Below are 19,735 nucleotides of genomic sequence, written 5' to 3'. Positions count from 1 at the left end.
AAACGGACGATCTGGGATCCTTAGGGTGCAGATTGCCAGGCCTTTTCTGTTTAATTGTGCCACGGGAGCATGCCACAAGATTTAACTTGTCCCCAAATTCCTAAATAGCTATCAGCAAGCACTTTGATTTCCGGCAGAGTGTTTACTGCACAAGTTGGTAGCAAGACATTTGCTGTGAACCCCTACAATACACAGGCCTTCGTGGCCATCCATTTCACGTTCTGGACCCTGGAAGAACGAAGAAGTCACTCACGTTCCTGGGGGTTGTAGTCCCTAAACCCTCAGCTTGTGCACCTCCTCCTCCTTTGTCATTGCATTACTTCCCACATTGCAGAGGCTTCTGTTTCACAGTCAGAGACTTCTGTGTGCCATGCTCTCAGACACCTTTCTGTCCAGCTCCTTCAGGCCCCCTTGCTCGCGTTTCGGCCTCCAACCCTTGGGGCAGGGCTTTCTCCGTCCATCCTCCCCAACCGGCCGCCCGGCCCCCTTGAGGAGAAATTGTCCGCTGGGTTCCTCACTCCGACACCACTGTGGGCGTTTCCATCCGCAAGCCACAATACCACATTTGAAAGAAAGGTGAGCAAGAACCCGCCAGCAAGTTTTGTCAGCTGCTGGGGGACGACTAATGGTTTCTAGGGAAACAGAGAAGCAGCAGCCATTTTAGTGGCATTTGCTGTATGAAAAAATATAGACACTGACAACCTCCCCCGCCCCACGTACTCCCATCACCACTACACACACACACACACACCCATACCCATACACACATACACACACATACACACACACATACCCATACACACACGCACACTCTTCCATGGCACCCTCTTTCCTTCCCCGCCAACACACACACACACACACACACACACACACACACACACACACACACACACACACACACACTCTTCCATGGCACCCTCCTTCCTTCCCCGCCAACACACACACACACACACACACACACACATACACACACACACACACACACACACTCTTTCCTTCCCCGCCACCACACACACACACACACACACACACACACACACACACACACACACACACTCTTCCATGGCACCCTCCTTCCTTCCCCGCGGGCTTCTCAGGCCCCCCGGTGAGGGGTGGCGCGCCCTGGCCACCTGTCGCAGGTTGGGTGGGCCGCACCCGGGGTGGGTCGGCGCTCAGCTGCCCCCTGGAGGGCGGGCTGCGCCCCCCCGCCCCCCGCCGCCGCAGTGCAGCCCGGCCGCGGGGGCGGGGCCCAGGCCGCCAGCCCCGCCCCTGGCTCCTCCCCCCTCGACCCGGCCCCGCCCCTCGGCCCCCTGCCGGGCAGGCCGCGGGAACCCGCGGGGAGGGCGGGCCTGGCGCCGCGGCGCGGGGCGCGGGGCGGGCGGGGAGGAGCGGGGTCCGCGCGGCGCGCGAGGCGAGGCGGAGGCTGAGGCAGAGCGAGCGCCGGAGGTCGCCGCCGCCGGGGACACGCGCGCCGCTGCCCAACATGGTCGCTGCGCACGCCACCCATTCTTCGTCCTCGGCCGAGTGGATCGCCTGCCTGGATAAAAGGTATCGGGCAGGGCCCCGGCCGGGGACCGTGTCGGCCGCGCCGCCCCCGCCCGATGCCGCAGCCCCGTGCCGCGAGCGCGGCGCGCTGGAGCCGGCCGGGGTCCCCGGAGCGGGGGAGGGGGTGCCGGGGACGCAGCCCGCAGGCTCTCCTGGGGCGCTACCTGCGGGAGGTGCTTCCTCCAGGTGCGGAACCTGTGGGGGGCGGCGGCGGCGGCACCGTCCCTGCAATCCGCCCCCACCCACCCCTCCTGCCCTTTCTGCTCGCCCCCCGCCCCCCCGGACTCCAGCCTCCACGCCTCCTGGATGGGGGGTATTTTCGCTTGGTACCACTGCACCGAAGGACGGTCACCGTCCTCCGGCTCGTCAGATCATCCGGGGGGGATGCCATCTAAGTTTGGAGGTGGGGGCAAGGGAGGAGGCAGGTGCAGAGTAACCATGCGTCGCCCCCCACCCCCCCCCGCTGTTCCTGAAAGCAAAGTGTGAGGGACTCGGTAGACTTGTCAAGTTCCCTCACTGAAAATCACAGTGCTGCCCCCGCAGTCACTCGCTGAAGGTCTGTGCTTGGAAGGTCACGCGGGAGGCCGTGCCGTCTTAATACCTTCCTCTCGTGGGGCGCGTGGCAGGGGGGGCTCTTACTCGAAAACAATTAGAACCATAAAACATCCAAACTCCAGTCAACAGCCCTATCTGGGGGATGCTGTGTGTTCACAGCCCACTGCAATTGCTTTTGCGGCTCTGACAGCATAATGTTCTGTTTGTCCAGATTGTAGGTTTCGCAGTAAACATTACACAGTGTGTTAGCAATTAGAGTTTATTACTCTGATTAAAAGGTGATGCCTCCAAACTTTCAAGAACTGAGCAGGAAACCTCACGGAAGGAACTGCCCCTGATTTCTGAGTTGGGCAGTGATTCATGATCCTGCAGCTAGCCGCCTGGCTTCTCTATTTGCACTTGTGTGAAATATTTTGCTCTCTGCCATATTGAAAATTTCTCCAATTAGCAGATTCGTAACCAGATAAAACTTGAAAATCTTAAATGTGACGTGATCCACATACTCTACGATTATAGGCCTTTGTTGAAAAAAAATTAAATAATTGGAGAAAAACTAATTGTGGCTCACTTGAATAACTTAATATTTATTATCTGAGAAATAATCTTGACTTTCATTATCACACAGTAGCAAGAATTTTTTTTGGAGGGGCCAGGCAGTGCCCTATTGATGTCAAAAAAGAGAGGTATTGACATTAGAAGCGTGGCCTGCAATAAACAGTAAGAGAATTGAAGTGCTGGTGAAATCATACAGAATTATGCAAGGAGAGCTAAAGCATATTTAAGGAAAGAGTCTGCTAATGTGATAAGTAATCTGAATTTAATAGTATCAGAAAGATGAATTGTAAAAAAAGAGAAAAAGCAAGCCCTGGCACTTCAGCTATACCTAGTCATGCTTTTTGCTGAGAGAAGTTTTTAGATCACAGATTACATATTTCTATTTGCAGAAATGCCCGGCATGCCATTTTTGAACAGCCCATGTGCACTGAAAGCTCTTGCGTCAATCAGTACTTGGGACCAAATCATACATCGAGATGAACCCCAGGGCCATGTATTTGACTCTGCCACATTTAGTGTATTTTGCTCTCATGACTGAGTTTGAAATGGATTTTTAGCGCATGATGCTATAATCTAATGCTACCATTCATTTTGGGGAAAAGAGATTTACCAGGGAGAGGGTGGGTAGGGAGACCCCTCCATAAATATAGTGCTTAGAATTGAGTGGAAGTCAGGAGATGGTTAGATCAACAGCTGAAGGTGGTAGGCCCAGAGCTGTCACCAGCTGTGATCTTGGCCGTGCCATTTTCATTTCCTTGAGTGTTTGAAAATTGGAGCCAGGACTCTCTGCTTTAGCTTCAGAGATGTGTGGATTAAAATATAAATGAAGGAGAGAGGACAGGGCAAAGGTACTTTGAAAACTGTGAGCTGCCTTGTAAGTCTTTCATTTTGTGGTGTAAAGAGAAGTCTGCCTTTTCCCTAGTGTCGATGCCAGAATTCCTAGGAAAAGCAGTTTAGGAATGCCCATCTCGTTGTGAGAGGACCCTGGGGGGCTTGTTTTTGAGGTTGCATCTTTGCTGAGAGCATTTAGTTTTTGAGGCAGGTTGAAGGTGCTATGAAGTGGTTGAGGAAGGTCACTTACCAGCCACTCCATAGTGCCCACACTGCCTTCCATGTCTCTGAGAACTACAGTCGGGGGCAATTCCGAACACTGTACTGGGCCATGAACACGAGGAAGAAGTAATTGTGAACTTGAGATGCTTATTGGCTTATGGGACAGAGGGCACAGGGTGAGCTAGCTACATAAACAACTAGCCACAGTGCAATGTGATAAGTGCTTGAATGGAGATGTATAAAGTGCTCTGGGAACACAAAGGCGGCAGGCAGCAGCTCTTCCCAGCCACTTCCCACAGGCTTCTGCTGAAGAGGGGGGGCATTTCACCCCGGAAGATGGTAGAGGTCATGCTGGACAGAGGGAGCAACATGAGCCCAAACGCAAAGGTGCCGTATATAAACATGCTCATTTCTGACTCACCACAAATTCCTTAGGTGTAGGCAATCAGGTGTAGAATACAGAAAGACAAGGCTGGTTTTTATCGAACTCTTTAGCATAGAAACGTGGAAGCGTATGCAAAACATGGAGGCAATAGTACAATGAACTATAACTCTTTGGGGCTTTGCTGCTGGGACCTGTTGTACAGCTGAGAAACTTGGTCATTACATGTTGTGGTTGTCAGGTGCCATGCTGTTGTCAGGTGTGTTTGCTTCCGACTCATGGTGATCCTACATAAGACAAAATGAAACAGGGCCCCTCTGAACCTCCTCACAATTGCTCTTATGTTTGTGCCCATGATCGCAGCCACGGTGTCCCTCCGTCTTGTTGGGGCTTCCCCTTTTACGCTGACCCTCTACTTCACCAAGCATGATGTCCTTCTTTAGGGACTGATCTCTCCTGATGACACGTGCAAAGGGCGTGAGACAAAGTCTCACTGTGCTTGCTTCTAAGGTGCATCAGGGCTGCACCTCTTCCACGAAGATTTGTTTGTCCTTCAGCATTCTTTGCCAGCACCATAATTCAAATGGGTTGATTTTCTTGGTCTTTATCCAATGTTCAATTCTCATGCAGGTGAGCCTATAGGAAATTCCCTGGCTTAGATCAGAGGCACCTTAGTCCTTAAAGTTACATCCTTTCTTTTCAACCCCTTAAAGAGGCCGCATGCAATAGATTTACCCAAAGTAATGTGTCGTTGGATCCCTTTTGCAAATGACAAATGTTGTGGGCACTAGAGAGAGGAACCAAGGTACTGCAAAAGCAAGCAAGCAAACAATCAACAATCCAAACCTGTTGCCACCGAGTCGATTCCAATTCATGGCAACCTCATGTGCTCAAGAGCAATGCTGAGCTCTGGAGGGTTCCCTTGGCTGTAGTCTTTGCAGAGGAGCTTGCCAGACCTTTCTTCTGCGCTGCTGCAGAGTGGGTTTGCGCCACCTTCCTTATGGTTAGCTGAGGAGCACAAACCATTTGTGTGTTTGGGTATTTCGTTGGAAATAAAAAGGTGAGTGAAAGTGGACCGTCTGGAAACAAGCAAAATGGAAACAAACAAAAACCCAAGTGAGGAAAGGAGGGTTTTAGCTATATGCGTGAGGCATGCCTCACCAACACTTACCGTGGACAGGACAGTGCTGCACACATCTCTGTGTGAAGGAGTGGGGTGGTTTTGAACAACATGTAGATTAGATGCAAGAAAAACCATCCAAAGGGTTTTATGTATCAAGTAGTCTGCTGTGGGATTAAGGTGGGATCTAGGAGGTTAGAATCTATACACACCTGTTGCCATCAAGTTGATTCTGACTCCTAGTGACCCTATAGGACAGGATAAAATTGCTTCTTTGGGTTTCTGAGATTTTACATCTCTACAGGAGCAGACAGCCTCATCTTTGTTCTGTGCGGAATAGCTGGTGGCTTCGAGCTGCTGCCCTTGTGGTTAGCAGCTCAGTTGGTAGCTACTGTGCCACCAGGGCTCCTGATTCTACACATACGTGTCTCAAGATTAGAACGACGTTGGACCTTTCCGTGGACACCCACACCTTGAAAAAAGTGTCAGCTGTTAAAGCAAAACAAGCTCAGCACAATCTCACTGACGCCATGGCTTCTCTCGATCAGAGCTGATAAAAAACAGAGATACCACTGTTTCTGCTGTTATCATTTCAGCTAGTTAAATGTCACCTTTTCAAAGTATCCTGTCCATTGGTTAAGGTGCTAGGTGGCACAGCAGGTAAGGCATTGGGCAGCTAACTACAAAGTCGTTGGTTCAAATCCACCAGCCTCACCTCGCTCCTCGGGTAGAGATTCAGTCTTGGAGCCCTTTGGAGTAGTTCTGCTCTGCCCTGGAGGCTCTCTCCGTGTTTGAACCGGGACGGGAAGAGGACATCATGCTCGGTGAGAAGATTAATTTTCTGATGGGGCTTTAAGGGAATCACCTGGGAAGTTAGTTCTCACAGATAGTAAGGGAGGAGGAAGGAGATGTCACCTCTAGTCACAGATGGTATTTTACGGAGCAGGAGTTGACAGACCGGCCTGCGGGCCAAACCTGGGGTGCCACCTGGGTTTGCATGCCTCCTGAGCTGCCAGCCGTTTTTACGTTTCTCAGTGGTTGGAAAGAAATTGAAATAATATTTTTCAAGCCATGAAATTCAAATTTAGATGCCTACAAAGTTTTATGGGATGACAGCCCCACTCATTTGTTTACGTGTTGTCTAAGGGTGCTTTGGGTGCAGCAGTGGGAGAGTTGAGTCGCTGCAAGAAATTGTATGACCCACAACCTCTAAACTATCTACTTTTTGAACTTTTACAGGAAAAAAGAATGTTGTCCTCTGGCTTAGGTGTCCCTTGTTCACTCACTGTAGCCACAAACGGCCCCTGACAGCTCGTTGGACAGCAATGTGTGTGTGCTGAGAGAATCTAGCTTGCAGAGGAAGAACATGGCCTCATGCAGGAAGGAGTCCACAGCATCTGGCTGCTTGTTCTCCAGTTAGAAATAGAGCGCGGAAGGGAGGCCTCAGATGAGGGGCTTAGTTGAGGACCGTGGGGGAAGATGAACTAGCACAGTCTCCATGTAGAAGATGTTGTCGCCTTTCCGAAGCAGCTAAGGAAGTCTTTAAATATTAATGTCTCCTTTCTCAAAGAAACGCCTCTTGGTTCCTTTGCATCCGACTTACCTCAAATACATGTCGACTTAGCTATTTTTGTGTGGTTGAATGAGAGTGAAAGGAACCAAGTGACAAATTCGTTAAAAGCCAAAATGCTCTGTAGCACACACGGTGAGAGAGAATGACGCAGATATCAAAGAAGCGCCAGCCACCGTCCTCCCCTTGAGGGTTGTCGACCATCAAAGGCACACACTGAGACAGAAGGCACAGCGGGGGCAGATCCTAAGGGATGACATAATCTTGGGGAAGCGTCTGGGGTTCAGGATGAGCCTGATTTCTTGGCTAGCAAAATGTAGTCCACTGGTGGTGTAGTGATTTAGAAATTGGACTGCTAACTGCAGGGCCAGGAGTTGGTGCCCACCAGCCATTATTCCGTGGGGAAAAGATGACACTTTGTGCTCCCATCAAGATTTACAATCTTGGAAACCCTGAAGAACAATTTAACTCTGTTCTGTAGTGTCACTATGAATTGGAACTCACTGAATGTCATGGGTTTTGGCCAGTGACGGACAGGCGGGGACCAAACTCTGAGACTGTAACCACTAGTGCGACACTACATTCATTTAGCAATCAGCCCTAAAACATCAGCAAATGGACATGTGCATCTTCTTCCAATGTAGTCTCTTTTCTAGACTAGCTGTATGGGAAATCCAGTTGTTAGCAGAAGTCCATTTATGCATTTGGAGTCAGAAGCAGAGCTGCCAGGAGGGCAGGGCATTTACATTTTCTGGCCAGTGTAATTTTTTTCCCTAGAGGGACAGAGTCCAGGAATTGAATTAGTTAGAAGGAGGCTTTGGGAACTATTGGGGATAGCTTGGCTGTCACCTCTTCCAATTAGATGACCAGCACAGTGGCTCCATTAGCATGCTTTATTCAGAGCGGTAATAACACGAGTCAGAGCCCACTGTTTTTGCCTGCTTACTTCTCCTTCCCCATCACTTAGCATTCGTTCCTATGTTTTATTCATCATTTTCTCTCCAGCTGCCGCTCAGTGCCAGGACTCGGTGCCATGACGGTGCTGATGGCTAATGGCCAGGGGTGAGATGGTCAGATACACTCCCATCCTCTGTGGGCAGTGGCCTCTGCTCCCTGCAGTCAAGTCCTTGCTGACTCCCTTTGCCTTGGGGAACACGGAAAGACACCCTCAGCATATACCTCTGCTGCGCCTTCTGCATCCTTGTTTCACATGTTCTATGTGAATACTCACGAAAACGAACAAACAAAAAGGATGCAACGGCACAACTCTATTCCAATGTATTATTATTAAAAACAATGCATTATGGAAAAATTCAAAATATGCAAAGAGAGAGCAGTGTAGCAGCACTTCCTGTATGCCGTCCCGGCTCCAAGAAACCTCTACTCATCCCCAATCTGTTTTTATTTATATCCCCACTCCGGTCCTGCCACCCCAGGGTTACTCTGAAGCAAATCCCAGACATAGTATGAGCTCACTCGTTTGTATTTCAGCATAGATCTTCAAAATGCTAAGGATGTTTTACAAGGAAACAGTGCCACTCTGACACCAGGCTGAGGAGCACAGAAAGACTTCAGAGGTCAAGTGGTGCTCAGCAAGGCGCATTCGGCCTCTGCGTCTGGGTTTGGGTTGCCCCAAACAGACTTCTGGTTCCTCCATGAGGATAAGATTGGAAAATTCCTTTCACTTCTAGTTTCCCATGAATGTACAAGATTTTATAGCGTTTCTGAAAAATAGCTTCTTGTTCTCTAAGACCATCTCTCCATTGGAAGGCAGTTCTTTTTTTTAAACCAGTTAACCATTTGCCGTTGAGTGGATGCAGACTCAGGGCGACTCCGGGCATGTCAAAGGAGAACTGTGACCCGTGGCGCTTTCAACAGCTGAATTTTCAGTAGTCGTCAAAGGTATTGGTAAGCTGTTCTTCCAAGAATTTTTTGTTTGGAATGTATCTTAAGCAGCAGCAATGGAAGACAAGTTCCTTTCCTCCTTCCCCCAGGAGCTTCAATTCACAGATGAGGGAAGGGAGAGGCATGTGACTGCTGAGACACTGAGGAGGAGAAAGGATGGCAGTAACTGGTTGGGGAGGAAGAGCGAGAGAGACCAAGCCAACATCTGAAAGAAAACAGGATGACTGGCTGGAGTAGAAGTGGAACAAGCTTCAGGGTCGTGTTTGCTCAGCGATAGCCGTGTGCATCCACTTGTTTTCTTGCAGGAAGAGAAGAAGATGCCATCGCACCCTCTCTTCTCTTCATGCATGCTCTTTCAGGGGCGCCCGTCCCCTTGCTTGGCTTTCGCTACCTGCATTACTTAGCCTCTGTGTCCTTGGTTTGCCTTCTGTACCGACATGTTTCTTTCACTCTGTTGGGATGTTCTCACATGAATAGCCCAGTAATATTTTGTGGAAGACATCGTTTTCCATCACGTTCCTCTGCTATCTTAGCTGGAGAAACAAAACACTTATCTTCCCAGTCTGCCTTGTGTCTAGGTGGCCACGAGACACAGGTCTGGCTACGGAGACCTAACAAACGCCTGCTGGTGTCCAGGAAAGGTTTTGCTTTCTTCATGAAAGGCAGCTGTGTTGGGCAGCCTTTTCTCTCTTCTGGTCTGCAATGAACCTGACGCCCATGGTAGCCAGCTTGTAGCTCCAGAATGAGAGAGGTCAGGAGATACACAGAGACTCCAGAACTGCTGGACCGACATCAGTACTCCCCTACCTTCAGATTTTCAGTTTGTGAAGAAGAAGGAAAAAACAACCTAAAACATTCTTTGTATCAATCATTATTTTCAGCTTTTCCCTCATCTGCATTCAAAACAATCCCTGATTAATACTTGTCTAAAATTCATGTTTCTCAGCCCCTTCCCCTGTGACCTTTTCCTCCTTATTTTCCTGTTTCAGTAGCACCACTTCCAATTCTCAGACCTTGGAAGTTATCTGTGATCCCTCCCTTTTCCTACCCATTCTTCACTGGGCCTTTGTGGTTCACTGCCTTCAGCTGCCTCAGGTCTTATCGTTTGGAATTCTTCATCCCTGGTTTTAATCTGAAAAGGATTTGTTCAAGCTAGCTTTGTTTTAGGGCCAGGCCTACCTGGATTCATATTCTGTCACCTGCACCCACTAGCCATGAGGCAGCAGCCAAACAAGGAGGCCTGCTTTAATCCACGTGGGATGCATTCTCGAGCTAGGCTGGTCCCCTTCCAACATGGAGACAAATGGTGGTCAAGACCCCACAGACTGCATACCCAACAGAGCATGGCTCCTCTAATTGTGGCAGTAGAACCCAAGGAACCTGTGCCCTTTGCTCATGGCAGTGAACATGCCCTCCCTAGCCCACTTCCCTAGTGCGATTTCTCACTCACAAGGGACCCTCTAGGCTGGAGTTGACTGCTCCTTAGGATTCCTGAGACTGGAAGTCTTTAGGGACAGGCATCCTCATCTCTCTCCTGGGGAGTGGCTGGGGGGTTTGAACTGCCGACCTAGCAGTTAGCAGCCCAGCTCTTAACCCATGGCACTACCAGGGCTCCTTTAATTATAAGGAAGCAATCTTTAAATGTTTAGCTTTCATTAATATACATTTCTGGAAATTCTTTGATAGAATGAAATTGACTGAAAATGTAAACATATAGAAGTATAGTTTACTATACAGCATTGTTATCTACAAATTAATTGATAACACAGAAACCTCTCCTTTTTTAATTAAATGGGAAAATATTTTTAAAAGCCGCTAGAAAAGGCTTAATAAATGGAGATGCTGAAAACAGATGATGAGAAGACCCTGGGAGGGAAGCAGACAGACACTGTTTGCCACTCTCTTAGTTCTTGCTATTGTGCATGAAATTTACCCCATAGGAATGTATTCACATCGTGCCTGGGAGTTGGATTCTTACAATCATGCTTTTTTAGTCATTTATATAGCATTTGTTGAACATGTTATAGGAAAAATTGGGTTCTTGAACATAAGGCATTTTCTTAATGTTCTTTAAACAAACTTAAAACTCCCTTCCATCAAGTCAGTTCTGACTCAGTGACTCTATGGGATGGAGTAGAACTGCCCATTCAGAGAAACTACAGTTTCAGAAACTGTAAATCTCTACAGGACTAGAAACTGAAAAAAACCACAAAGAGACCAAAAAGCAATCAAATTCACTGCTGACTCATCGGGACCCCTGTGGTTTTTGATACTGTAACCATTTTGGGGGAGAAGAAAGCCCAGTCTTTTCCCCTCAGAGCTGATGGTTTCGAACTGCCTATCATGCAGATTGCCCCCCCAACACATAACTACTACATCACCAGGGTTCCACAGGAACAGACAAACCTCATTTTTCTGCCTTGGAGTGGCTGGTGGTTTCAAACTACTGACCTTGTGGTTGGCAGCCCAACATGTAATCCACTATACCAGTCCAAAACCAAACTCACTGCCACTGTGTCTGTGCTTACTCACTGCGACCATATAGAACAACAGAATTGCCCCATGAGTTTCCGAGCGGTACCTCTTACAGGAGTGAAAAGCCAAGTCTCTCTCTCTCGGAGCTGCTGGTGGTTTTGAACTGCTGACCTTTCTGATCTCAATCCAATGCGTAACCACAATGTCACCACAGCTCCTCACTAGAGATCCTTTTATATTTTTCAAATTGTTTTATTGGGACAAAATCCAGACATCATACCACTCAGTAGTTCCGTCACATCAAGTAGCGTAGTACAATCACTACCACAATTATTTTCAAAACATTTTCTTCTTGAACTCCTTGATATTGTCTCCCCATTCCTCCCTCCCTCCCCTGCTGACCACCCAGGAACTCTTATTCTAGCTATTGTCTCTGTAGATTCACCCAACCTGGGCTTCATATATTGAAAAACATAGAAAGATACGTAACAGAGTCAAGAGCACTACCAACAATAACAAAATGCATCAGAGATACGTTGCAATCTGGAAAACAAATAAACAAGCAAAAAACAAAACAAAGCCCCATTAAAAAACAGCTCAAGCTCAAAGTATATCCAAGGGAGTTTCAATGACAAGGCTTTAACCAGTCAAGTCAGATTTATCATTTTAATTGCCTATAATAGTCTCTCCAATACTCTCTGTCTAATGGTCAGAGGGGAATCACCTGAGACTTATCCCTGTATAGGTCCTAAAAATGTATTTTGGGCTCCCACTGCCATTGATAGCCTTCTGCAAACCAGATTTTCACAATTTAAGCTCTGATAACGTTCCCTTCTTCAGATTTCAATGATATCTTTGCCAGTCCTTGGATTACTGATATTGGTGTGCTTCTTTCATGTGGACTTAGTTGACATCTCACTTAAATGGCTGCTTGTTTTAAAACAAGCCTTTAAGACCCGAGTCTCTATTCTTTCTTTGAGGCGGACACCATCCTATTTCTTCACCACACTTTGCTATAGCACCCATATCTTCCATGATTCTTTTGTGGGGCTTGCATGTTTCCTTTATTGGGGCTCGTATCCAACAGGGCCATGTGGTAAGAACGAATTGTTCTCAGATTGGAGCTAGGATTAGGTTCAAGCCCCATATCCATTCCTCTTTTCTCTCTGCCTCGAGCTCACCTGAGAGACATCTTTGCTATTTTATGTTAGAGAATCTTATCGATCAACTCCCTGGAGCATACGGTCCTTCTGTTTTAATGTATCACTGATTCAGCTCATGGTAATGTATTTTAAAACAGAGATGAGAAAGGGAGATTAAACAAGTGTAGGCTAACCAGCAATCACAATACATGGATTATGACTTGCACAGATCAAGCCCTTATGCACCAGGACACTATTTACACAAACAGTGGGAGTTGGTGTCAGCCAAAGTTTACAGTACAATCCACTGATGTTTAAACAAATTTGAGATATAAGAAAGTTGTGTCTTCAGTGCCACTTGCCACTCTTTGCATTCTTCCTTTTCCCTCTCTATGCTTGTCCCCTCTCCCAATCCAAATGGGTTCAAGGAAAAGGATATCATCTCCCCCCGATACCCTTTGCGCCTTCATTCAGCTTCCTCCAGAGCGTTTCCTCTCTGCTGATCACGTGTCAAGCACTCTTGCTGAGGTCATATTAGTGAGCAAAATTGGCAAGGTCTCTAGCTTCATCAATTTAAATACGAGTTGGGAAGACATTCATTCATTCATTGATGTCGTCAGTCTTCAAGAAACTATTATTGAATGCCTGCTATGTGGTGGATGCTGTTCCAGGTGGAAAGGAATACAGGGGTGGACAAAACACGACCATTTTGTTGGTAATAAATAGTACGCAACCAAAGGAACGAAGCTATGGCTCGATGGGGTTGAGAAACAGAGAACAGGTATAGATACCAGGGGTGTATGTGACAGTGTCAGAGAGCGAAAAGAAGGAAGATAAAGCAGGAAAAGGGGGAAGGGACAGAGGCGTGGTGCTGTGTTAGAGAGCATGGCCAGGGAAGCCTTTCTCTAGAGGTAACATCTGACTAAGCCCCGGAATGAACTGAGAGACTGCCTAGTATGAATTTAAATGAGTGTGATCCATGCCTGATGGGGCAGGCCTAAGAGGTGTTTCATCTCCGTTCCCTTAGACGTAAGTCCAGCACGCGTCAAATCTACTTAACTGCAATTACCAGCACCGACAGTAAACTAATACTTTGATAATGTAATTCCCACTGCTATTAGGTCAGACCTGACCCATAGAGATCCTATAATAGAGAGCGGAACTTCTTCTTGGTGTTCCTGAGACTGTGAATCTTTACGGGAGCAGAAAATGTCATCTTTCTCCCACCGAGTGACTGTGTATTTGAACTGCTGACTTTGCAGTTAGCAGGCCCAACGCATAACCACTATACCACTAGGGCCCCTTGTTTATGTAAAAGACTAAGACACTTGTATAAAAATGGTGAAATGGATAAATCTGGGCCCTTGGACAGTCTAATTTATACTGTCAACATTATTATTTAGAGACATTAAATATTCTTTTCACTTTAGTGTTTCTTTTAAATAATTCTTGAGGAAAAAAATCAAGCCCCCACCCCCCTACTCTTCCAGAAGCGAGGAATACTACACGGATTGGGAGAAACAGCCTCACTAAGAGAGGTTGTAGAGAGAACTGGCATTTGCCTATCCACGTATTGTACTGTGGTGGCTTGTCTGTTACTGTGATGTTGGCAGTGTCCAACACAGTAGTATTTTAAGTATCCGTGGGGGTCACTCAGGGTGGGCAGGATCCAGCAGAGTTTCCAGAATAAGACAGGGTAGGAAGAAAGGTCTAGTGCTCTATTTCTGAAAATTGGGCAATAAAAACCCAATGGCTCACTATAGGACATTGTCCCATATCATATTGGGGAATGAGTTCCCTAGATCGTAAGCTACTACTGTCCAGTTAGCGTAACAATGGACTTGAACAGACCCATGACTGAAGATGGCACAGGACCAGGGAGCGTTGACTTTTGTTAGCCATCAGATGGCCATAAGCTAGAGCCGACTTAATGTTAATTAACAGCAACAACAACCTAAGACAGTGTATGTGTTTTTAACTATTGGCTAGCTGGTGGTGGTAGCAATATTCCTGTTACACTCTTGTGCCTTTGGTTTTCATAATAGCTAGTTTGGTTTGGTCAGTGGTGGATTTGCCTGTGGTCTCTGGCGTCATTGCTCTCTGAGCCAGGTCTCCGGATAAATGTGCTAGAGGACGAGAATGGTGTGGGCAGCGAGGAACCTCACGAAGTTCTCATCTGAGGCTCGGTTCACTGACTTGTCTATTGTTCTACCACTTGCCATTGGATAATGTGCGTCCTGCATTCTTATTTCCCTTCGAACGTATCAAATGATACAGAACCATGTTTTTACATTTTGCTCATGTCAGATATTGAAGGCAACTTGAGATCAGCAAATCTCTGGTTCTGGGGCATCAAGCTTACAACCGACTCATGATGAATATCACGGACGGTATTTGAAGATCCAGTTTATGGAGTTAGATCTTCCTGGTTGATGACCAGGTCTTATGTTTGATTTACTCCAGTGGTTTTAAATCTATAATCATTTTAGATCTGGAGTCTTTGTTTAATTGTCCACCACGTCAGAGTATAAACAGGGGACCTTGGAACCTTAATCATTCTGTTTGCTATGGACATCAATGCCTGCAGAAAACATCAGGAGGACAGTATAATAATACAGCTTCATCTGTAAGGATCATCTCTAAAGCCTGTCCAAACCGGTTGCCAACTGCTCCCTGGGAACAGAATAAAATTTTATTGTGCTCTTTCATTTCCTTGTGCTCTAACTGTACGATATCAGCTGTGGGCACTCCCTTATCTTTTTCCCAATTGAATTTTTCAGTATCTCTATTGCTTTGCTTCCTGCTTTTTCAGCACTTCATGGGATATTTATCTTCACAACTTTAGAGGTTCATTTTAGATTCCAACATGCATCAGATTAAGGATGTCAAAGCTTATTTAAGAAAAATATCCCTTGTATTTAAATGATTAATATCCTACCCCCTCTATCGTTAGAAGTCCTACCCTAAATATCCGTGGGAGACATTAACCATGGAACTGATTTTCAGAGACACTTACAGAAATTTAAAAAATGGATCTTTCTTAAGCCTGCCATTGCTTTGAGTGATCTGCATGAGAGTCATAAAGTAATGAAATTGCAAAATCGAAATCACTTAAAAACATATATATTTAAAACATGTATTGCAGGACTTGTTGCGTTAGTCAAATCTTGTGTAAGAGATCTTGTTAAAGCATTACCGACAAAGATGTCACCTTGAGGACTAAGGTGTACTTGACCTAAGCCATGGTTTCTTCAGTGAGCTCATAGGCATGTGAGAGCTGGACAACGGATCAGGAAAACTGAAGAACGGAGGCCTTTGGATTATAGTGCTGGAAAACGATTGAATTTTCTGCCAGAAAAAGAAACTAATCTGTCTTAGAAGAAGTGCAGCCAAAATGTGCCATCGAGCGAGGAGAGCGACTTGGTTTGTTTAATTTGGACTTGTTATCCGGGGTAGAGGTGTGGGATGGGGAGGACAGCACGGTCAATAAAGCAGTGTGTCAGCAAAAAAGAGGAGCACTCTCACCAAGGTGGATGAGCACCGTGGCCACACTAGTGAGCTCAAACACTGTGCCCGTTGGGAGGATGGCACAGGCCTGGCCTCTGCTTCAGTCTGTCGCACACGGGTCACCTGGAGTCAGAGCCAACTAACAGCAGAGCGACAGCAATTTGTATTACTTATCACGTTTGGGCAATGAGCAATTTGTATTACTTATCACGTTCGGGGAATGCTTCTGCCTATGAGGTGAAAGGGAGATTGAATCATCATAGAAGAAAAATATGGATAAAATGATCTTTACAATGTTGAAAATTTATGGAGAAGAAAGCCCCTCTTTCTCTTTTAGTTGAACAAGCCTTGAGGTTCTTGTATTTATTCACCTACTGTTGATTTTTATCTGTTGAGAAGAATTTTGCAGTCAAACTCTGCCCCATATGGATTCTTCTGCAAGTGGAATAGCGTTTGGATATCTTTTTCTGAAACAGGACAAAGGACCGAGGCCTAGAATTGATTTTAGATACTGAGTCCTTATTTCTATGAGCATGTTGTAAAAGATGTCATTGATAACACTTTATCTTATTAAGCTTATATTGAAGGGATTAGAAAGGATTTAAAAGCGAAAAAATGGAATAATGAGAGAGATGATAGGGGGACGGAAAATATGAGAAGAAAAACATGAAATATTAGTGCACTGATATTTAGATGCTAAAGCTGGTGCCTGAGACAATAGCGCAATGCCTGGGCTGCAGCTTGAGGTCACGTGAGAGGTTGGCTTGTGAGCGCTGCTGCTGGATTGCAGTGAGAGCTGACAATATGCACACACACACACACACACACACACACACACACACACGACTTCTCTGAGTGTCACGGCTGACATGTCCACACGTCGTTTCCCTTCCCGTCCGTCAGCTTACCACGGGACAATGAATGGCAGGAGCTCATGAAACATTATAGAGTCATAGCGATTACTTCCAAGAAGCCAAAATGATATAGAATTAGTGTAAAGGAAGATGAGCATTAAAAAATTACAAAGAGAAGATGGAATAGGAAAAAATATATATAAGGACCCCATTGGATGGCTTGGTTCAACTGCCAGACAGTTGTGCTAAGTGACTCATGGCCACGAGGACAATGAAGTTGGTTGCAAAACAAGTGACATATGTTCAGAAATGAGGACCTCATTTCAACTTTTTTGGCATCTTATTAATAGTAGTGATGATGATAGTATTTTAACAATATTAATACTTATTAATATTAATCATAATTAACAATATTAATTTTAGTACTCCTTGCTATTTTTAAACTATTACAATGATAGACTTAGTGCTAGGGTTTGATGGGTGTTTGCTCATGTTGGTTCGGTTTCTTTATATCACCAAATATTTGCCATTAATCTCTCTCTTTTTTTTTTAAGCAATCCTAGTGATTGTGAAATAGAATCTCTTTGTGGTTTTGATTTGCATTTCCCTAATGACTAATGATGTAGAACATTTACAGATATACTTATTGGTCACTTGTTTATCTTCTTTGGAACCTTGTCTATTAATATATTCAGCCTATTTGCAAAGTAGGTTGTTTGTCTTGCTGCTCTCAAGCTGTAAGGATTGTTTAGTTTCTGAATACTAGACTCTTATTGGATAGAGAATTTGCAACTATTTGCTGGCATTCCGTGAGGTGTCTTTTCATTCTTGACCATTTTTTTGCATACAAATTTTAAGATTTGCATGAAGTCCAGTGTATCTGTTTTTCTCTGTTGCCCGTGCTTTCAGTGTCATATGTAAGATTGATCGCCCAATCCAAAGTTGTAAAGATTTACCTTATGTATTGGTGTACGTACAAGCTTTATGGTCTTAGTTCTCATACTTGGCTCCTTTGATCCATTTTTGGTTCATGTGTGCTTAAGGTCCAACTTCAGTTTTCTGCATGTGCCTATCCAGCTGTTTCAGTATTCTTGGCACTGTTGTTGAAAATCACTTGATCATAAATGTATGAGTTTATTTTTATACTTTCATTAATCTATCCTTATGCCACTAACATTCTGTTTTGATTATAGGAGAACGAAGTAAGATTTTGTAGTAAAATTGGTAGTAAGTTGTTTTTGTTTAAATCTATCACAACACATTGACCATTTCAGCATTTTTAACCTGCCCCTGTGAAAGCGCAATACCTTGGTTTGCTGGGGTGATAGTCTATGGCAATGTTTACTCTTATCATTGAACTGGGGCCGGAGGGAGTTCAATATTGTCCTGCTAACCCAGGAGCTTGGTGGTTCAAACTCACCAGCCCCTCTGAGGGAGAAAGATGAGGCTGTATGCTCCCATAAAGATTCACAGGCTCAGAACCCTATGGGACAGGTCTGCTCTGATCTAGGATTAGGATTACCTCGATGGTAGTGGCTTCTCTCCCCGCTCCCCTCAGACCCCCCACTCAATAGGCAAGCTTCCAGGGGTGCTGTCGGGATTTAAAATCACTCCATCTCCTCAGCTGATTGTTTCTAGTCTCCTTTATCCTTTGGGTTTTTGTTGCCTCTCTTCCTTTGGCTTAGGCAGTTTTTTGAGTGTAACATCTAAGACACACACTTGAGGCTTCACACCTGGAGGTGGAGACAAGGCCTGGGCACAATGCACCTTACTTCTCTCTCTCTTTTTTTTTGCCTTGGATCTAATTTTTTTCTTTTAAAAAATCATTTTATTGGGGGCTCATACAAGTCTTATCACAATCCATACATCCATTCATTATGTCAAGCACTTCTGTACATTTGTTGCCATCATCATTCTCAAAACATTTTGCTTTCTACTTGACCCCTTAGTATCAGCTCCTCATTTTCCCCTCCCTCCCTCCGAACCCCTCATAATTTATAAATTATTATTATTTTTTCATGTCTTACACTGTCTGATGTATCCCTTCACCCACTTTTCTGTTGTCTGTCCCCCAGGGAGAGGGTTATATGTAGAGCATTGTGATCCGTTCCCCTTTCCTCCCCCACCTTTCCCTTCCCCTTCTGGTATCTCTCCTCTCATTATTGGTCCTGAAGGGTTTATCTGTCCTGGATTTCCTGTGTTTTCAGCTCTGATCTATAGCAGTGTACATCCTCTGGTCTAGCCAGATTTTTAAGGTAGAATTGGGATCATGATAGGGGGGGGTGAGCATTAAAGAACTAGAGGAAAGTTGTATATTTCATCGGTGCTATACTGTACCCTGACTAGGTCTAATTTCTTTAGAAGCTTACTGTCCTGGACTTCTAAGCCTCGATAAAGTAATTTGAGTTAATGTGTTAAAGAGCTGAATGTGTTATTCCTCACAGAAATGTTTCCATTTCAAGAAAATGATTCCCCGAGATATCAAGGCCTTCACACAAAGAAAATCAAGATGGAGCTCACGTAGCAAGGTTATCGACTGGTGACCCCTTTAGGTTGCATTGCCCGGATGTGCATCCCTGGCCCCACTCCTAATTATACACTTACCCTGGACACAACATTTTTCAAGCATTTTGGCCAATTAGGGATATCTTCTACTCGGCTTCCCACTTACCTGTAAGAACTATAATGTTATCCAGTGTGGCAGTTAGATTTGATGTCCACTCGCACTTGTGGAGGGGTGGAGTCCAGCCTGCTAGGGCCTCCTGGGCCGGTGGCCATTTAATAAAAGACACTGGAAGCCCCTCCTTCCTCGCTCTCTTGTCCTTCTTTTATCCTCACTGGGACTCTGCTTCTGTCTCTAGTGGTGGTCCTATGTGGGCCACCCAACCCTGAGAGCTGTCCGCTTCCTGCTGTGTTTCCATGGACTGCACTACCAGCCTATAATCTCCTTGTTTGCTGCTTCACCTTTCTGTGTCATCAACCTGCAGCATGGGAGTCCAAGGAGACCTCTGGCTAGCATTGGACTTATGGACTTGAGTTGGACTAGGCTGGGATGCCTTCTTGATCTGAAAA

At 45.7% G+C, this 19,735-nt stretch overlaps 1 protein-coding gene across 1 annotated transcript in view; it reads left to right on the top strand.

The window, feature by feature from the left end:
* The first annotated feature begins 1,441 nt into the window (after window positions 1-1,441).
* RAPGEF4 (Rap guanine nucleotide exchange factor 4) overlaps window positions 1,442-19,735 on the top strand; it is a 378,022-nt gene continuing 359,728 nt past the window's right edge. The window contains exon 1 of the mRNA XM_075529292.1: window positions 1,442-1,548. Coding sequence (XP_075385407.1) covers window positions 1,484-1,548 — 65 coding nt within the window. The 5' untranslated portion in view covers window positions 1,442-1,483. The remainder of the gene's footprint in view (window positions 1,549-19,735) is intronic.

Source organism: Tenrec ecaudatus, chromosome 13, assembly GCF_050624435.1.
Source record: "Tenrec ecaudatus isolate mTenEca1 chromosome 13, mTenEca1.hap1, whole genome shotgun sequence".
NCBI lineage: Eukaryota > Metazoa > Chordata > Mammalia > Afrosoricida > Tenrecidae > Tenrec > Tenrec ecaudatus.
The sequence above is the reverse complement of the archived record's forward strand: the minus strand, read 5'-3'. Positions and strand labels throughout refer to the sequence as shown.